This window comes from Oncorhynchus gorbuscha, linkage group LG25, assembly GCF_021184085.1.
Source record: "Oncorhynchus gorbuscha isolate QuinsamMale2020 ecotype Even-year linkage group LG25, OgorEven_v1.0, whole genome shotgun sequence".
In the NCBI taxonomy this organism is placed as follows: domain Eukaryota; kingdom Metazoa; phylum Chordata; class Actinopteri; order Salmoniformes; family Salmonidae; genus Oncorhynchus; species Oncorhynchus gorbuscha.
Window position 1 is genome coordinate 15,121,066 of NC_060197.1, and position 20,161 is coordinate 15,141,226.

The 20,161-nt window shown below is 44.0% G+C and overlaps 1 protein-coding gene across 11 annotated transcripts in view; it reads left to right on the forward strand.

Annotated features, from left to right (window-relative positions):
- Nucleotides 1-19,902, forward strand: part of LOC124013544 (non-muscle caldesmon-like) — a 58,639-nt gene extending 38,737 nt beyond the window's left edge. For 8 of the 11 annotated variants that reach the window (XM_046327870.1, XM_046327862.1, XM_046327864.1 and 5 more), the window contains 9 exons: nt 198-462; nt 2,569-2,709; nt 4,581-4,624; nt 4,745-4,820; nt 7,347-7,482; nt 7,638-7,731; nt 11,660-11,728; nt 15,099-15,135; nt 17,945-19,902. In XM_046327870.1, the coding sequence (XP_046183826.1) occupies nt 198-462; nt 2,569-2,709; nt 4,581-4,624; nt 4,745-4,820; nt 7,347-7,482; nt 7,638-7,693 (718 nt within the window). In that variant the 3' untranslated portion in view covers nt 7,694-7,731; nt 11,660-11,728; nt 15,099-15,135; nt 17,945-19,902. Of the gene's footprint in view, nt 1-197; nt 463-2,568; nt 2,710-4,580; nt 4,625-4,744; nt 4,821-7,346; nt 7,483-7,637; nt 7,732-11,659; nt 11,729-13,201; nt 13,255-15,098; nt 15,136-17,941 lie in introns of all 11 variants that reach the window. The other 3 variants (XM_046327867.1, XM_046327865.1, XM_046327866.1) reach the window with 3 other exon arrangements.
- The last annotated feature ends 259 nt before the right edge of the window (nt 19,903-20,161 follow it).

Below are 20,161 nucleotides of genomic sequence, written 5' to 3' on the forward strand. Positions count from 1 at the left end.
TCTAGAGCAGAACGGCTGTATTTGACATGGGTCATGTAATCCTAGCTCCCCGGAGGGAAGCACTGGAGTGAAACCTTAGACAGCGCCCGGCTGAGTCTTAGTGTGTCTGTGTACCTGTGCATGTGTAGGCTTGTGTGTGTGGCTGTCTTTCTACCAGTGTGACGGCATTAACCTGTCTTCCTGTGCGTGTCCCATAGCCGCGGCAGCGTGCGCTCCCCGGCGGCGGGGGCGGAGGAGCAGGACGACACGGCGCCCCTGGAGGCGGAGCTTAAGCTGGAGGAGCTGAAGCGCCGCCGTGACGATGCGGAGAGCGAGGAGTTCGAGAGGATGAGACGGAAGCAGCAGGAGGCTGAGCAGGAGCTGGAGGAGCTGAAGAAGAAGAGGGAGGAGAGGAGGAAGATCATAGAAGAGGAGGAGAGACAGAAGAAACAGGAGGAGGCCGAGAAGAAGGACAGAGAGGAGGTAGGGGTTCTCTCTCTCGCGCTCTGCCTCTCTCCTTCACTCTTCTGCACTCTCTCTCCCTTCCTCTCTCTCCCTCCCTTCCTCTCCTCATCTCAAGACTGTACACTTGATTTAGTCATAACATCTGTTGAAGATAACAGCTATATGTCATATTCCTGCCTGCTTCACCATGACATGGTCTTACTATATACTGCATCCTTATCGGCACACTCCTATTTGAATCCCAATAATAATTCCTTTAAAGGCCATCATTCTTCGTCCCCTGCTATATGACCTCACCTTAACATATCTACGCTATGATAGTCAGTCCATAATTTGCATGTACATACTTGCACTTGACACCTCGCCATTCACCGTCTAATCACCTAGTTTGTCTTATGCAGACAGGTTTTTCTGGTTCCATCTCAAATGGCACCGTATAAAGTGGACTCACGTATAAAGTGGACCAGGGCTACGGCTCTGGTCAAAAGTAGTGCACTATATAGGGAATAGGATGCCGTTTCAGACACGACGTCTGTCATTTCCCGACAGGTCTCTGTGCTGTGCTTGGCTTTGAACATGGGGTCGTCTCATGTTGTGGTGCATAAGAGGCTGTTTTGTGTCAGGGTAGGTGAAGCCTGGATATAGGTGGACATCAAATAGAAGCCTGGATATAGGTGGACATCAAATAGAAGCCTGGATATAGGTGGACATCAAATAGAAGCCTGGATATAGGTGGACATCAAATAGAAGCCTGGATATAGGTGGACATCAATTAGAAGCCTGGATATAGGTGGACATCAAATAGAAGCCTGGATATAGGTGGACATCAAATAGAAGCCTGGATATAGGTGGACATCAAATAGAAGCCTGGATATAGGTGGACATCAAATAGAAGCCTGGATATAGGTGGACATCAAATAGAAGCCTGGATATAGGTGGACATCAAATAGAAGCCTGGATATAGGTGGACATCAAATAGAAGCCTGGATATAGGTGGACATCAAATAAAAGCCTGGATATAGGTGGACATCAAATAGAAGCCTGGATATAGGTAGACACCAAATAGAAGCCTGGATATAGGTGGACATCAAATAGAAGCCTGGATATAGGTGGACATCAAATAGAAGCCTGGATATAGGTAGACATCAAATAGAAGCCTGGATATAGGTAGACATCAAATAGAAGCCTGGATATAGGTAGACATCAAATAGAAGCCTGGATATAGGTAGACATCAAATAGAAGCCTGGATATAGGTAGACATCAAATAGAAGCCTGGATATAGGTAGACATCAAATAGAAGCCTGGATATAGGTAGACATCAAATAGAAGCCTGGATATAGGTAGACATCAAATAGAAGCCTGGATATAGGTAGACATCAAATAGAAGCCTGGATATAGGTGGACATCAAATAGAAGCCTGGATATAGGTGGACATCAAATAGAAGCCTGGATATAGGTAGACATCAAATAGAAGCCTGGATATAGGTAGACATCAAATAAAAGCCTGGATATAGGTGGACATCAAATAGAAGCCTGGATATAGGTGGACATCAAATAGAAGCCTGGATATAGGTGGACATCAAATAGAAGCCTGGATATAGGTGGACATCAAATAGAAGCCTGGATATAGGTGGACATCAAATAGAAGCCTGGATATAGGTAGACATCAAATAAAAGCCTGGATATAGGTGGACATCAAATAGAAGCCTGGATATAGGTAGACATCAAATAGAAGCCTGGATATAGGTGGACATCAAATAGAAGCCTGGATATAGGTGGACATCAAATAGAAGCCTGGATATAGGTAGACATCAAATAGAAGCCTGGATATAGGTAGACATCAAATAAAAGCCTGGATATAGGTGGACATCAATTAGAAGCCTGGATATAGGTGGACATCAATATAAATAGTGTTTACCTACTGGGCCTACTGTACAGTACCAATAAGAACACACTGTAATACAATACAATAAACTGTAAAGAAGCTGTTTATTCTTTACGTTCAACTTAGAGGAGTATACCTGTGCTTAGTTATTGTTTGCGTGTGTACATTCTTGGTCGTGCATGCATGCGTGTGTGACCGCTTGATAACTGAGAGTTCTGCTGTGTTCCACATCTCTCAGGAGGAGAAGAGGAGGATGAAGGAAGAGATAGAAAGGAGAAGGGCAGAGGCGGCCGAGAAGAGACAGCAGATGGGGGTGGAGACTGTCGACGCAGAGGCCAAACCCTTCAAATGCTTCAGTCCCAGAGGATCCTCCCTCAAGGTCAGTCGAAAACTTTTGACCTTTGACCTCTGTCACCTCCATCTATGATGTCTGTCTATGACCAGGTTTGAATACTATCACATAGCTTTAACCTATTCAGCCCTTTCATAAATCTAGCAAGTACACTGCAGGGATCCAAAAGCTACTCCAGATGTAACAGTTGGCTCCCATATAGTAGCTTGTACTTCTTATTCTTTTTCATGGCATAATCTCTACCTTATTCTCATTCACCTCATTGTAGGTAACAGGACCGTTTTACTGGGAACGTTATGGCGTCATTGTTGTTGACAATAAGTGTCTCTGTTCTGTTGTCTTCTGTCTGTGTGTGTTTGTCTGTTGTCTTGCTACTGCGTTAAAGGCATGGAAACTTGAAACGCCACAACGTATCACTTTAAAGATAATATTTGTCATGGAGTAGTGTGTTCAATCATCTTATGTGAATAAACGCTCCAGTGTTGCTGAAATAAACTCCCATGCAGTGAATGTCCTTGGGGGTTTTCACTTTTCTGCCAGTGGAGAAAATCTAATTACTTGGTTTAGCAAATATCCATCTCACAGGCTGGGTACACTGAAACCTGCCCTGAAGTAGTCTTACTTTGTGTGTTAGTGTTTTTTTTAAGGTAATAATCTAATTCCATTTGTTGTTGTTTGTGGTCTGGTCTGTTGGTGAATGTTAACATCCTTCCATTCCTCTCCACAGCTTTACTTTGTCATCATGTTCACTGTAGGTACAGCTGATGGTAGAAGTTGCCCACATGTTACAGATCTAGGATCAGATTACCCTTCCCCATATCTTAACCTGAACCATTAGGAGGGAGGAACGTAAAACCAGACCCTAGATCAGTGTTTATGGGCAACGTTGTTCTACTCGTAGCTCATGCGTGTGTGACGCATTCTTGTGAGGTGCTACTCAGTCAAGTGTCTGTGTTAACATTATTAACAACATTTCCTGTAGTTCCAGTGTAACGTAAACACATGAGTACACGCTCAGATCCTCTTGCACTGGTCCAGAGTAGTTACGTTAGGATACAACGTTCCACAAGCTGCAAATGGGAGTCAACACAGTTAGCTAGATAAAGAGAGCTGCTCCCTTCAAAAACGTCAGACTCTGAGGATGCAGGAAACCGATTAGGTTAATAGGATTAGTGTACCCGCGTTGGAATGGTGCTGCTGCAGCTTGAGAATAGGGTATTTCCTGTCAAGAGGAGTATTTTAGGAACACCCACATTTCGGTAGCAGAGCCGAGCTAGAGACCAAGCAGGGTCCTTTTTTACTTCATTTTTTAGAGGGAGCGGGGATGGATGGTTGTTCTTTTCATTTCAGGATCGCTTTCCCCCCTCTTAGCCCTGTTGTCGTATATCATAAACAGCAGTCGGAGCGAGGTTCCCACAGCGCGGGGCCTGAAAAAGGCCTGTGCTGCTCTGCTCTCTGCTCTGCTCTCTGCTTTTCCTGGCTGGGTGACAGTAGCTGTAGCTAGTGCTGTGGAGAACAGAACAGTCAGTCACATTGTGTCTTGCTGGGCTAGGAAAAGCCCAGTCTAAACAAGGATGTAATGGGTCTGGTAAAAAAGAAAGAAGGGAAAGGTAGAACAGGAGAAAGGAGGAGAGGGTGCTGTTGGGTTTGGATGGTGTGTGTGATGTGGGAGTGCTATGTGTATATTTGGTAGGGGTTGTTTTCGTGTGTGTGTGTGTGTGTGTGTGTGTGTGTGTGTGTGTGTGTGTGTGTGTGTGTGTGTGTGTGTGTGTGTGTGTGTGTGTGTGTGTGTGTGTGTGTGTGTGTGTGTGTGTGTGTGTGTGTGTGTGTGTGTGTGTGTGTGTGTGCGGCTACTGCCTAATAAATGGTTGATGCATAATTCACTGATCTCTCTACAGATTGGTGAAAGGGCAGAGTTTCTGAGCAAGTCGGCACAGAAAAGGTGACCAGTCGTTTCCATTAATTGTTTGAATCACAACTGGTGCTCTCAATGTGAAGTCATACAGTTCAGTAATACAATGACCCTTTGGCTAATTCTGTTGTTGTTATATGTTCTGACCAGCACGGTGAAGTCAACTCACTCTCCTGTCGTCTCTAAGATTGACAACAGACTGGAGCAGTACACCTCTGTTGCCCAGGTCAGAGGTTACACATCAACACAAATCACCTGACTAGTACAGTTACCAATGAACCCTATGAGAACAAAATGTTGAAAAGATGTAGAAAAATTATATTTTTTTGTTGAAAAAAATGTGAAATTACATCTTGTGTGGGATTGTATAACTGTTACCATTGTTGATTATCATATCTAGAACATACAGTATATTTCAATACTGCTCTGAATCTGAAAGCTACAGTACATGCTTTAGATAATTGTAATGATACTATACTACAATAATTTTGATTTATAAGCCAAGAGAGTTTGTATCTATATTCTTCGTAACTGTCTATTTACCACCACAAACCGATGCTGGCACTAAGACCACACTCAATGAGCTGTATAAGCTCATAAGCAAACAGGAAAACGCTCAACCAGAGGCGGCGCTCCTAGTGGCCAGGGACTTTAATGCAGAGAAACTTAAATCCATTTTACCTCATTTCTACCAGCATGTTAAATGTGCAACCAGAGGGGAAAAGCTCGAGACCACCTTTACTCCACACACAGACGCGCACAAAGCTCTCCATCACCCTCCATTTGGCAAATTTGACCATAATTCTATCCTCCTGTTTCCTACTTACAAGCAAATACTAAAGCAGGAAGCACCAGTGACTCGGTCAATAAAGAAGTGGTCAGATGATGCAGATGCTAAGCTACAGGACTGTTTTGCTAGCACAGACTGGAATATGTTCCGGGATTCTTCCGATGACATCAGTCACTGGCTTCATCAATAAGTGTATCAATGACGTCATCCCCACAGTGAATGTACGTACATACCCCAACCAAAAGCCATGGATTACAGGCAACATCCGCACTGAGCTTAAGGGTAGAGCTTTCAAGGAGCAGGACTCTAACCCGGAAGCTTATAAGAAATCCCGCTATGCCCTCCGACAAACCATCAAACAGGCAAAGCGTCAATATGGGACTAAGATGGAATCGTACTACACCAGCTCTGACACTCATCGGATGTGGCAGGACTTGCAAACTATTACAGATTACAAAGGGAAGCACAGCCGAGAGCTGCCCAGTGACACGAGCCTACCAGACAAGCTAAATTACTTTTTTGCTCGCTTCGAGGCAAGTAACACTGAAACATGCATGAGAGAATCTGTGTGATCACGCTCTCCGTAGCCGATGTGAGTAAGACCTTTAAACAGGTCAAAATTCACAAGGCCGCTGGGCCAGACGGATTACCAGGATGTGTACTGCGAGTATGCGCTGACCAACTGGCAAGTGTCTTCACTGACATTTTCAACCTCTCCCTGTCTGAGTCTAATACCAACATATTTCATGCAGACCACCATAGTCCCTGTGCCCAAGAACACTAAGGTAACCTGCCTAATTGTCTACCGACCCGTAGCAAAACCAACACCATCATTAAATTTGCCGATGACACAACAGTGGTAGGCCTGATCACCGACAACGATGAGACAGCCTATAGCGAGCATGTCAGAGACCTGGCCGTGTGGTGCCAGAATAACAACCACTCCCTCAACGTAATCAAGACAAAGGAGATGATTGTGGACTACAGGAAAAGGAGAACCGAGCACACCCACATTCTCATCGACAGGGCTGTAGTGGAGCAGGTTGAGAGCTTCAAGTTCCTTGGTGTCCACATCACCAACAAACTATCATGGTCCAAACACACCAAGACAGTCGTGAAGAGGGCACACAAAGCCTATTCCCCCTCAGGAGACTGAAAAGATTTGGCATGGGTCCTCAGATCCACAAAAAGTTATACAGCTGCACCATCGAGAGTATGGTTGCATCACGGCCTGGTATGTTAGCTGCTCGGCTTCCGACAGCAAGGCACTACAGAGATAAGTGCGTACTGCCCAGTACGTCACTGGGGACAAACTTCCTGCCATCCAGGACCTCTATAACCTAAAAATTGCCAAAGACTCCAGCAATTCTAGTCATAAACTGTCCTCTCCACTACCGAATGGCAAGCGGTACCGGAGTGCCAAGTCTAGGTCTAAAAGGCTTCTTAGCAACCTCTACCCCCAAGCCATAAGACTCCTGAACAGCTAATCAAATGGCTACCCAGACTATTTGCATTGTCCCCCCTCTTTTACTCTGCTGCTACTCTCTGTGTATTATTACCTCAATTACCTCGACTAACCTTTGCCCCCTCACATTGATTGACTCTGTACCGGTACCCCCTGTATATAGCCATACTACTGTTATTTTACTGCTGCTCTTTAATTATTTGTTACTTTTAATTCCTATTTTTTACTTAACACTTATTTTCTTAAAACGACATTGTTGGTTAATTAAGGGCTTGTAAGTACGCATTTCACTGTAAAGTGAAATTGCATTTGTCACAAACGCAATTTGATTTGATTTGTATGGCTCCTTCCTCACGGCCATTTTAAACAAGTCACAAAAGGAATTCCAGATACGAAAACGCAATAAGACATTTCTCTTCTCTCCTTTGCCGACACCGGTCACTCCCCACTCTGAATCCAACACTGACATAGTCTCCCATTCCCTTCCCCCTATACAGAACAAGGATATGCGGTCCCCACGCTCCGGTGCCGTGGACCTGCCCATGGTGACAGATGGGATACGCAACATTAAGAGCATGTGGGAGAAAGGCAGCGTGTTCAACTCGCCCGGGGGGCGGCGGGGGCACGTACAAGGTGGGGACCGGGAAACAACCGGGCGGGGGGGGGGGGGGGGGGGACTCGTTTCACTGCCACTTCCTGTTCATCCTCGACGACGACCAAGCCCAGGGCGTTCTGCTGGAGTTGAACTTTGCCCATGTCTTTTTTTCTGTTCCCTCCTCTACACACAGGAAGCAGCTGGGATGAAGATAGGTGTGGCGGGCCGCATCAACGACTGGCTGAATAAAACCCCCCGAGTGCAAAATGCCGGGAGGAAGGCCCGCGGTAGGTCGTCTCCACGACAACCACTTATAGTTACACCTCTTTATCTAATCCTATATGTATCCTTTATTGAGATGAACAACGTCTTTTTCAAGGGAGACAGCGAACAGACACTCATTATGAAACATAGTATATGTGAGGTCCCAACTCAGTGTTGCTCCTGCACTTGAGCTGTAGTGTAAGCAAGCATTCATCAGACCAGAAACTTAAGCTCATTTAATGATGATGGATAGGGCTTTCCGTGAACTAGCCCGAGTGTAAAAAACATTAAGGACGCCTGCTCTTTCCATGACATAGACTAACCAGGTGAATCCTGTTGAAATATACGATCCCTTATTGATGTTAAATCCACTTCAATCGGTGTAGATGAAGGTTAAAGAAGGATTTTAAGTCTTGAGACAATTGAGACGTGGATTATGTATGTGTGCCATTCAGAAGGTGACTGGGAAAGACAAAAGATTGAAGTGCCTTTGAACGGGGTATGGTAGTAGGTAGGTGCCAGGCGCACCGGTTTGAATGTGTCAAGAACTGCAACGATGCTGGGTTTTTCACCTCAACAGTTTCTTGTGTTTCTCAAGAATAGTCCACCACTCAAAGGACATCCAGCCAACTTGACACAACTGTGGGAAGAGTTGGAGTCAACATGGGCCAGCATCCGTGTGGAATGCTTTCGACACCTTGTAGTCTATTCCCCGATGAATTGAGGCTGTTCTGGGGGCAAGGGGGGGGGGTGTTGCAACTCAATATTAGGAAGGTGCACTTAATGTTTTGTACACTCAGTGTATGCAGTATTTTCGAATAGTTTTGAGAAGTGCTGTTAGCTTCCATGTGTTTTTGTACCTGTATTAATAATTGCCTGCAAATATTGGAGCAGTAGGAAGATGATGTGCCCTGTTGGGAGAAATAGTCTAGCGTCACCTAGTGAATTTAAAATATAACTCATATTAAAAGAAAATTAGCAAAGTGGATGAGCTGTTGAGTTATAATCAAAATCAAATCAAATGTATTTATATAGCCCTTCTTACATCAGCTGATATCTCAAAGTGCTGTACAGAAACTCAGCCTAAAACCCCAAACAGCAAGCAATGCAGGTGTAGAAGCACGGTGGCTAGGAAAAACTCCCTAGAAAGGCCAAAACCTAGGAAGAAACCTAGAGAGGAACCAGGCTATGAGGGGTGGCCAGTCCTCTTCTGGCTGTGTCGGGTGGAGATTATAACAGAACATGGCCAAGATGTTCAAATGTTCATAAATGACCAGCATGGTCAAATAATAATAATCACAGTAGTTGTTGAGGGTGCAGCAAGTCAGCACCTCAGGAGTAAATGTCAGTTGGCTTTTCATAGCCGATCATTTAAGAGTATCTCTACCGCTCCTGCTGTCTCTAGAGAGTTGAAAACAGCAGGTCTGGGACAGGTAGTACGTCCAGTGAACAGGTCAGTGTTCCATGGCCGCAGGCAGAACAGTTGAAACTGGAGCAGCAGCACAGCCAGGTGGACTGGGGACTGCAAGGAGTCATCATGCCAGGTGGTCCTGAGGCATGGTCCTAGAGCTCAGGTCCTCCGAGAGAAAGAAAGAAAGAAAGAGAGAATTAGAGAGAGCATACTTAAATTCACACAGGACACCAGATAAGACAGGAGAAGTACTCCAGATATAACAAACTGACCCTAGCCCCCCAACACAAACTACTGCAGCATAAATACTGGAGGCTGAGACAGGAGGGGTCAGGAGACACTGTGGCCCCATCCGATGATACCCCCGGACAGGGACAAACAGGAAGGCTATAACCCCACCCACTTTTCCAAAGCACAGTATAGTTATAACCATGAAGTCATGAAGGAAAAACACATAGCACATAACCGCAGTCATTTATTTGTGTTGTAAAAAGTACATGTACAAAGTACATCACATGTTATCGGAGTATGTATTAGTTTAGTATGAAATGTGGCATGGTTCCTACCATGGATCACATGCTGGTTATCAGAAGGACTTAGGGCTTTAGTCAGACAGGCTGCTTCCCATGCTGGGCTGCATGGATGCATTCCAACATACCAGTGCTTCATCTCAAATGGCACCCTATTCCCTACGTAGTGCACTACTTTTGACCAGGGCCCATATGCCGTATTTATCCTAGTATTTTACCCAGCAGACTCAGACGTTTCCATCTACGTGGACCGGCGCCCGCGTCTCACTCAGCCATGGCTATGGTGGACCTGCTCTGATTTGAAGCCAAGGACCCTCTGTACTTTTCAGCTGACCGTTACGTAACAATTGTAAACGGTGAACTTTAACCTCTTCTCACAAAGCAACAGTCTTGAATGATGCAGAGGTCGTTGATTCTGCTCGGCACAAGTCTTTAGTCACAAGTCTTTAGGCGGCAGGTAGCCGAGTGGTTAACAGCATTGGACCAGTAACCAAAATGTTGCTGGTTTGAGTCCCTGAGCTGACTTGGTGAAAAAAAATATGTTGATGTCGCCTTGAACAAGGCACTTAACTCTAACTGTTCCTGTCATTTGCTCTGGATAAGAGTGTCTGCTAAATGACTGAAATGTCGTGTCACACTGATGGAAACACAATAATGCAAGAGCTGACATTACCATAGAACTTCAAAACTCCGGGGCTCCCGAGTGGCACTGCATCTCAGTGCTAGAGGCATCACTACAGACCCTGGTTTGATCCCGGGCTGTATCACAACTGGCCGTGATCGGGAGTTCCATAGGGCGGAGCACAATTGGCCCAGCGCCGTCCGGGTTAGGGGAGGGTTTGGCCCTGGGTAGGGCGTCATTGTAGAATAGAAAGTTAAACAAAGGTTAAGTAAAACTGGTGGCCCACTGGTTTGGGTTAAGTCTGGATGGAAAAGCACTTCTAGAGTACTCCATAGGGATCTGTTCAAAAGTAGTGCATGGAATAGGGGTGCCATTCTGGACGCAGCCCAGTCCTTTAATCTCTGTAGTCCTCTCCTGCACCATAATTTAAACTTCACACAGTGTTTATTGTAAGACGTTCATGCGACGCCCAGACCTGTTTTCAAAGAGGCGCAAAGTGTGAGGGCAGCACAAGAATGCAAACGTACATACAGTAGCCACTGCCATAACCTCTGTCGGAGTCATAGATCATGGCGGTGTAGTGATACACCATGTGGCCGCTAGAGGGCCGTTGCCATGGTGACGTGGTGTTGAGAATAAATGGTGCAGAAGGCCCGCTCATTGTGAGTGGTTTGGTGTGGCTGGTTATACGGTCGGTAACATGATACCTACTGCCAACCTTTGATGTGTAGCTTTTTAACCAGCTAAGAACCCCTGTGAGTTTTACATGGACATTAAAAGTGACTTTCACTTAAATAATTGACATAAAAGACTTGATTGATGAGTCATGATCGCTCTCCGATGTAGATTCTGATATGGGTGACTGACTTGCTCTCTGGGAATGTTTGGTCTGGTCTGCCTCTGCCTGCTGACAAATGATGTCTTGAAATGACTGCAACATCTGTCTCCCTCTTGTGGTTAAAAGGAGCATAACAGAATTGCATTTCTGAAATATTATTTACTGACTGTCACTCTTCTGTCTTCTTTCCTTTAGAAGCTTCTTCCATTCTTCAATCTGAAGTGACTGTTTCTCCTTTCCCCTCCTAGCTCAGCACCTCTCTGGGGTAATCCTTCTCTTTGTCATCCCTCCTTCTTTCTGCTGGACTTCTCTTTCTGCCTCTTCTCCCATCCCTTTTCTCAGCACCTCAGGTATTACAACCCAATTGTTGACGCACTTCTGTTTCCTCAACTAAAATACTGCAGCCATTGTTGGAATTGTGTGTCTTGAATGTGAGTTGACGGGGACTACAGACACTGATGCAAGGCCCCACCCCCCCTCTCTCTCTCTCTCTCTCTCTCTCTCTCTCTCTCTCTCTCCCTTTTTCCATCCCTCCTTTCTCTCTCTGCAGGACCTAAAGCCAGGAGATGTGACCAACAAGAGAAGTCTGTGGGAAAACAAGGGCTCCTCCCCAGCCAAGGTAACCCGAACCACCTGAACTCTTCATAGTACACACACACATACACAAAATGTATTATCTAGAACCTAAAAGAGTTCTTCAGCTGTCCCCATAGGATAACCCTTTGAATAACCCTTTTTGATTCCAAGGAGAACTTATTTGGTTCCAGATGGAACCTTTTTGGGTTCCATGTAGAACCCTTTTCACAAAGGGTTTCCTATGGGGACTGCCGAAGAAATCTTTTGGAAACCCTTTTTTCTAAGTGTTCATGTACATAAACACACACACCTGAAAACACACCTGAGTTTAGACCATGGCTAATGCCATGAAGAATGTACACTGAACAAAAATATTAACGCAACATGTAAAGTGTTGGTCCCATGTTTCATGAGTAGAAATAAAAGATCCCAGAAATCTTCCAACAACAAAAAGCTTATTTCTCACAAATTTTGTGCACAAATTTGTTTGCATCCCTGCTAGCGAGCATTTCTCCTTTGCCAAGATAATCCATCCACCTGACAGATGTGGTATATCAAGAAGCTGATTAAACAGCATTATCATTACACAGGTGCCCCTTGTGTTGGGGACAATAAAAGGCCACTCTAAAATGTGCAGTTTTGTAACACAACACAATGCCACAGATGTCTCATGTTTTGAGAGAGGGTGCATTTGGCATGCTGACTGCAGAATGCCCACCAGAGCTGTTACTAGATAATTTAATGCTCATTTCTCTACCATAAGCCGCCACCAATGTCATTTTAGAGAATTTGGCAGTACTTCCAACTGTCATCACAACCGCAGACCACGTGTATGGCATCGTGTGGGTGAGCAGTTTGCTGCTGTCAACTTTGTGAACAGAGTGCCCATGGTGGCGGGGGGGTTATGGTATGGGCAGGAATAAGCTACGGACGACGAACACGACTGCATTTTATGAATGGGAATTTGAATGCACACAAATACCGTGACGAGATCCTGAGGTATCTGTGACCAACAGATGCATATCTGTATTCCCAGTCATGTGAAATCCATAGATTAGAGCCTAATTTATTTATTTCAATTCACTGATTTCCTCATATAAAGTGTAACTCTGTAAAATCTTTGAAATTCTTGCATGTTGCATTTATATTTTTGTTAGTATAGTCACAGATGTCAAAACTGTTTGTACCATCATCCTTTCTCACACAGTTGTGTCCCAAGTGGTACCCTACTCCCTACACAGAGCACTTATTAAAAACATATATATATATACTACAGCCTTATGAGCCTTGGTCTAAAGTAGTGCGCTACATAGAGAATAAGGTTTCAATTAGGACACATATACAGTAAACTCTACAGTACATTCACATGTCACACAACAGTACACTTAAAATTATACCTGGGGAGTGTTTTGTGGCCCTGTAGTATTCATCTGTTAGTTAATAATATCATATGATGTACATTTTCCAGCTAGGGGGATAACAACGGCTTGTTGCTTTGTCTTGTTTCTGTTTGAAGAGCTCTCTTAGCTAGTTGACTTCACCGTTAACTAGTCTGGAAACCCTGGAGAGGTAAAGATGTTTTAAAGATGTCAACTTCACTGCACTAATATTATCACTGGAATGACCTCAGTCTACTATGATGTCAGGTCTTCTTCTCTTTTACTGGTAATAATTCTCTCTGGCCTGGTCCCAGATCTGTTTGTAGCAATGACCATAGGAGTTGGAAAGGCAGCACAAGAAGATCTGGAACCAGGAAAGCTGCACTGTAAATAGAAGTCAATGTTAAGGGCCATGAATTGTGCTATTGAAATATATAAACTTGGTGGTTCGAGCCCTGAATGCTGATTGGCTGACAGCCGTGGTATATCAGACCGTATACCACGGGTATGACAAAACATTTATTTTTACTGCTCTAATTACGTTGGTAACCAGTTTATAATAGCAATAAGGCAACTCGGGGTTTGTGGTATATGGCCAATATGCCACGGCTAAGGGCTGTATCCAGGCACTCCGCGTTGCGTCGTACTTAAGAACAGCCCTTAGCCGTGTTATATTGGCCATATACCACACCCCCCCCATGCCTTATTGCTTAAATATACTATACTATGGGTAATTAGTGCCTCAAGTGCCTTTCACAAAATGGCTGTTCTATATTGTTTTCCATCCTTTAATTTCCCCTCTTAGACACAACAGCACCCACTCTTCCTGTATGGTCCTTTCTACTCTACTGTATATTTCAGTTCATGTTGTTGTAGAGGTACACTTCATTTTACACATAATACATACACTTGGCCTTGCTAGCAGAAGCAATCCTTGCTACTGTATGTGTGGTTCCTTTTAACCACATCCTGAACAGGCAGTTGAAAGGACAGCTATTTCCAACCTCTACTGTGACCCTCACAATACAGGACCCCATGGCGCTCCAACGACCACAGTGTTGGCCACAACCCCACCAAGTGGCCTCCGCTATTTACTAGGATGATATTTCACCGATAAAAGACACAATAATTATATTTATTTATGGAATGGCTCTAAATTTGGCCCCTGGAGCAGAGAGGCTTGTGAAATAGGCCCTGGCATGCCTTGCTCTGCTGTCTCCCTATAGCGGAACACACAGACAGAGTACAGCAGCCTGCCAGCAGTGCAGTCCAATGCTGTGGCGAGCCACATAGAGCTGGAGGGGCACTAGACTACTGGTTAGTGCTGACGTAAACCAGGCGTGGCGCAGGGGAAGGTAGGGGGCTAGCGGTTATGAGCTGTGTTATTAACTAACCACAAATTGTGGTGATGTCAGGGGAGCTGTATGGGGGGATAGGGGACGTATGAGCCTGATGGGCTTGGGATGAGTTCATGGGAGCGGGCGGGATATTAGTGGCAACCTATTCCCTATGTAGTGCACTCCTTTTAAGGCTCTGGTCAAAAGTATTGCACCATATAGGGCATAGGATGCCATTTGGGACACAGGCAGGACAGTGTTACAACAGGGAACTATGGGAGACGTCGTCCACGAACCACCGCAACCTGGCTTTGCTGGATAGGCTTTGTGTGGCTGTGTGTTTGGGGATGTGAATGCAGGGTTTGGATGTGTTGGGCAGGATGTGAACCCTGTTCATGTTGTTTCCCCAAATCCCCCGTTTGGCTGGAATAAGCGTCATGGTTCATTACTGTGGCATTTATACTCTTGTCTCAAACCTCTCAACCGAAGGCCCTAAAAATAATGGGAATCCTACTCAATTGAACATCAACCCTTCCTTATTAATGTAGAAGAGGTACATTTGGTCGAACCAGGGCCTGAGATCGAAAGGTTCCAGTGCACACAGCTTCTCTCTCAGGAAATGGCAGCGTTGACTAAATGGACTGCTACCTCAGATGACTTTCTCTCTTGACTTATTTCTCCACCTATCTTCTCTCAGGTGACTGGCAGAGGGGAGAATAAATCTGTCGCCAACGGTGAGTCCATTCTCTTACCATTTACCAACATAGTTTTAAACCTTAGGCTGAGGTCAAAGGTGACTGACTGTGTGTGTATCTGTGCCCATCTTGTTTGGGCCTATGCATGTCTTTGTGTCTACGTTATTCATAAGTCTGTGCTCTACTGACAATACACACCCAGAGACGGTGAGGTTAAAGGGTTCTCCTCCATCTGAAAAGGGACAGGGAAAGGAGCCTGTTGTAATTTACCGTCGACCATGTGGCCCAGCAGCACCCATAACTCCCTTCCTTCCCACCCTGTAACACTATCGCCCCTGGGACCTGGCGTCAGCTGTAAATCATCTGTGTTTGCTGTTTGGCTCTCTGGCGATGGCGTTTTCAGATGCCACTTTCGCATTGTGTTCTATTTCCAAAGTGGCCCGCGCGCCACAACTCCTTTTGTTCCGGTAGAGAGAACTGTTTGACCTTCAGGGATGCCGGGCGTGTCTGTGTAATGTGTCGTTTTTCCACCCCCCCCTCAACTCCCCTGCATCAACCCCACTCGCCCGCCCCTCTGCTCCTTACTCCGACCTGGATTCTATTGTTGGGGTCGGACCTTCCAGGCTGTGAACAAATGAACAGCTGTTGGGTTGACACATTACTAGCTCGTGTGGTGGAAGATTATCACGCCATACACCTCATTTTGTCAGGGGCTAGCAGGGGAGAGGCAAACTCAATATAACAAGCTGACTTCACAGTTTAGACACGGTGTGGCTCCATAGTTAGTGCTTTCTGAAAATCTCGACCCAAGACAATCTGTCTCTCTACTTTAATCCTAAATGTGTTAAAGTAGAGAGAGAGAGACACTTGAAATAGCTACACACATCCAACGTTTCTCGACACACACACACACACACCTTGTATTCAACCCCCTCCTCTTTGTTGTCGCTGAGAGAAGGGCAAATGACAACATGACAGACGTCAGTTATATAAATGTCAGTAGAGACAGGTAGGTAGGCAGGCAGGGACCTCACAGGCATCTGACACCACATTGAGCAGCATGCAACAACCCCAGTCTCATGCAGAAAGGCCTGCTTAACTGTTCTTACTGAAGGCTCTAGTCATACTGCAAAGACTTAACACCAGATCAAGATTGCAACCAAGACAGAGGTGTCTTTAGCTGGCTAAATTTGACTGACTGTGGGTAAAGGCATAATGGTTTTGTCCTGAGGCGAGACATCCTAGATCCCTTTCTAATAGATATGTATGTGTGGGTGGGTGGATGGATGGATGGATGTGTGGATTTAACCCATCAGACATATAGTACCAGTTAAACGTTTGAACACACCTACTCATTCAACTATGAAATAGCACATATGGAATCCTGTAGTAACCAAAAAAGTATTTTATATTTGAGATTCATCAAAGTAGCCACCCTTTGCCTTGATGACAGCTTTGCACACTTGGCATTCTCTCAACCAGCTTCACCTGGAATGCTTTTCCAACCGTCTTGAAGGAGTTCCCATACATGCTGAGCACTTGTTGGCTGCTTTTCCTTCACTCTGCAGTCCAACTCATCCCAAACCATCTCAATTGGGTTTGGGTCGGGTGATTGTGGAGGCCAGGTCATCTGATGCAGCACTCCATCACTCTCCTTCTTGGTCAAATAGCCCTTACACAGCCTGGAGGTGTGTTGGGTTATTGTCCTGTTGAAAAACATCCCACTAAGAGCAAACCAGATGGGATGGCCTAGCGCTGCAGAATGATGTGGTAGCCAAGCTGGTTAAGTGTGCCTTGAATTCAAAATAAATCACTGACCGTGTCACCAGCAAAGTGCCCCCACACCATCACACCTCCTCCTCCGTGCTTCACGGTGGGAACCACACATGCGGAGATGATCCGTTCACCTAGTCTGCGTCTCACAAAGATACGGAGGTTGGAACCAAAAATCTCAAATTTGGATTCGTCAGACCAAAGAACAGATTTCCACCTGTCTAATGTCCATTGCTGTGTTTCTTGGCCCAAGCAAGTCTCTTCTTCCTATTGGTGTCCTTTAGTAGTGGTTTCTTTGCAGCAATTCAACCATGAAGGCCTGATTCACACAGTCTCCTCTGAACAATTGATGTTGAGATGCGTCTGTTACTTGAACTCTGAAGCATTTATTTGGGCTGCAATCTGAGGTGCAATTCACTAATGAACGTATCCTCTGCAGCAGAGTTAAATCTGGGTCTTCCTTTCCTGTGGTGGTCCTCATGAGAGCCAGTTTCATCATAGGTTTTTGCAACTGCACATGAAGCAACTTTTCCATATTGACTGACTTTCATGTCTTAAAGTAATGGACTGTCATTTCTCTTTGCTTATTTGAGCTGTTCTTACCATAATATGGACTTGGTCTTTTACCAAATAGGGCTATCTTCTGTATACCACCCTTGCATTGTCACAACATAACTGATTGGCTCAAACACATTAAGAAGGAAATAAATTCCACAACTGAACTTTTAATTGAAATGCATTCCAGGTAACTACATCATGAACCTGATTGAGAGAATGCCAAGAGTGTGCTAAGCTGTCAAGGCAAAGGGTGGCTATTTTAAAGAATCTCAAATATAAAATATATTTTGATTTGTTTAAAAAAAAATGCTTACTACATGATTCCATATGTGTTATTTCAGAGTTTTGATGTCTTCACTATTATTCTACAATGTAGAAAATACTAAAAATAAAGAAAAATCCTGGAATGAGTAGGTGTGTCCAAACTTTTGACTGGTACTGTAGGTTAGAGGTTTAGAGTATTCAACCCTTAGATTTTGACTGTAGCTCTTATCGAGTTGTCTCTGTCCCTCAGCAGGTATGGGACACGAATGATTACAACGAGCTTCTTCTGATGGCTGGTCGGGACCAAGACAATCCAAGACTCTTCCTTTTCTATGTATTATACCAAAACAAATATGACCACCACCCTGAGGGAACCCAAGGAATGGAGAGAAACAGGAGATTCTATTTAATAAGCACTGTACTGAAACGAACAGCCACCAACCATCTCGTCACATGACAGTGTCGTGCCTTTGCACAACGACTTACTATGGCTTACTTTCACAACAAACAAACAAAAGAATATGCTGTGAAATTTGGATGTTTTATGATATGGTCATTTGTTTTATATGTTAGAAGCAAAAACTTACAGAAGAGAGAAAACTGAATTGAAATTAGATATATTTCCCATGCGCTCTTCAGTACATGTGTAGTTTGAATATAGTAGAGAAATGCTTTTATGTGAGGTGTCCAGTTCCACAATCATATCCGTGTTCCAAAGAGAGACGTCTACCATCCATACTCTGTCCATGTCGTCCATCTCACTTCTTTTTTAAATTTATATTTAAAGCAAAGCTTCACACACGGCTATTTTATTCATGTTCACCAGTTCAGGAGAGAGATTATACGGACTCCGTACATTTGGCTTATTTCACATTCTTTTTTTTTGTCTTACCAATTAGTGCAACAATGGTCTGAGTTCATATGTGTTAGCACATAAGTACACGTCGTTATGAATATTATACTGTATCTTCTATTACAGCTTTATACTCAAGATTTGTTTCGCTTTTGTACTCTAAAATTGAGTGACTACCAACCGACAAGAGGCAATGAAAGGCAGTGCAAGCAACTAAAGGAAAGTTGTATATTAAAACGGCTTTTATAACGTTTATTATCCTAGTTTCAATTTATTTATGTTTTTTTTACGTGTTTTGTCATCGGCTGTCTTTGTAGCTTTTGTACCTGCTATTTGAATCTCTAAATTCACTTTGTTAAACTTTCAAACAACCCATAATTCAGCAGGTGTACTTAAAGAGTTACATCCTCATTTTAAGGACTCTCTGACCCACAACATTCCACACCACTAAGCACGCCGCCGGGCTTATTCACGTGCATGCTCCAATGGCTTCTATTCAGGAGGTTAAGGACCTCCGCTTTGTCAGTGAGTTTGTCTGAATATGGCAGGCCAGATACACATTTATATACTATGCCTGTACCATGAGACGGCGTTGGTTTAAACCGTATGTCGCCTTGCCATTTAATCCCAAATCCGATGTACTAACTATAGGACTCTGAAAGAAGGGAAAGTGCACATTTCGATATTGACAATGACAGAGGATTGAGTCAGTCAAAAGAAGACAGATTTTGACTCCAGCCAACAATTGCGCTCGACGCTTGTTTTGGGTTTGAGTTTTCCTAAAAGTTCCGTAGTGGTATGAAAGGTCGTGTTTACAGCACAAATCCTTTACATGCAATGGTAACAAGGCCTTGTTGTTGCGTGCACCGAATAAACTGTACCTTGCACGTTGCCAACTCAGTATGACTTCCGCTGTTTTTTTTGTTTTTTTTTACCGTTTCATTATCGATGTTCTATGTTTCACGTTTCATTCATTCATTTTGCATGACGTGCTTTGATAATATGGGTATTATATAGAGGTTAGCAGGGGCATTGTACGATTGTTCTGTGTAAACCTTGACAACCACATTCCACGACTCCTTAGAAATACGAGCAATGGAGTCTGACCAAAATATATAACATTATTTTACATTGCTGTTATTTCATATTTTGGTCATTTTGCTTTTTTTTGTCCGTTTTTAAATTGTATTTTATTTTATTTCAAACACCCTCATTTATTTTGTAGAGTTAACTATGCAAGGCACTCTGTCGTTTCAGATACAACTTTGTTATAGTAGTGGGTAGTTTCCTAAAGAATGAATGTTATGAAATATTTGTACCGTTGACTCAACAACAGCAATAAAGAGATATAAATTGTTCCAATTTGTCCAATTTATTTTCTCTTTCTTTCTAACACTGAACTCACTATATCATTGACTGCTTAGACAGCTTTACCTCTACCTATCTTGGAACTCAGAACCAAATGAATGTTAACAGTCTGTGTGAGTATGACATGACATGACATGACATGACTATAGCCCAATTAGATGAGCCACTGTTAAGACCTTGCTCCTGCTTTAATGGTTGAGACATATATCAGGCTTCCTTTATCTCTAACAATAGACTTCACTGCCCTAA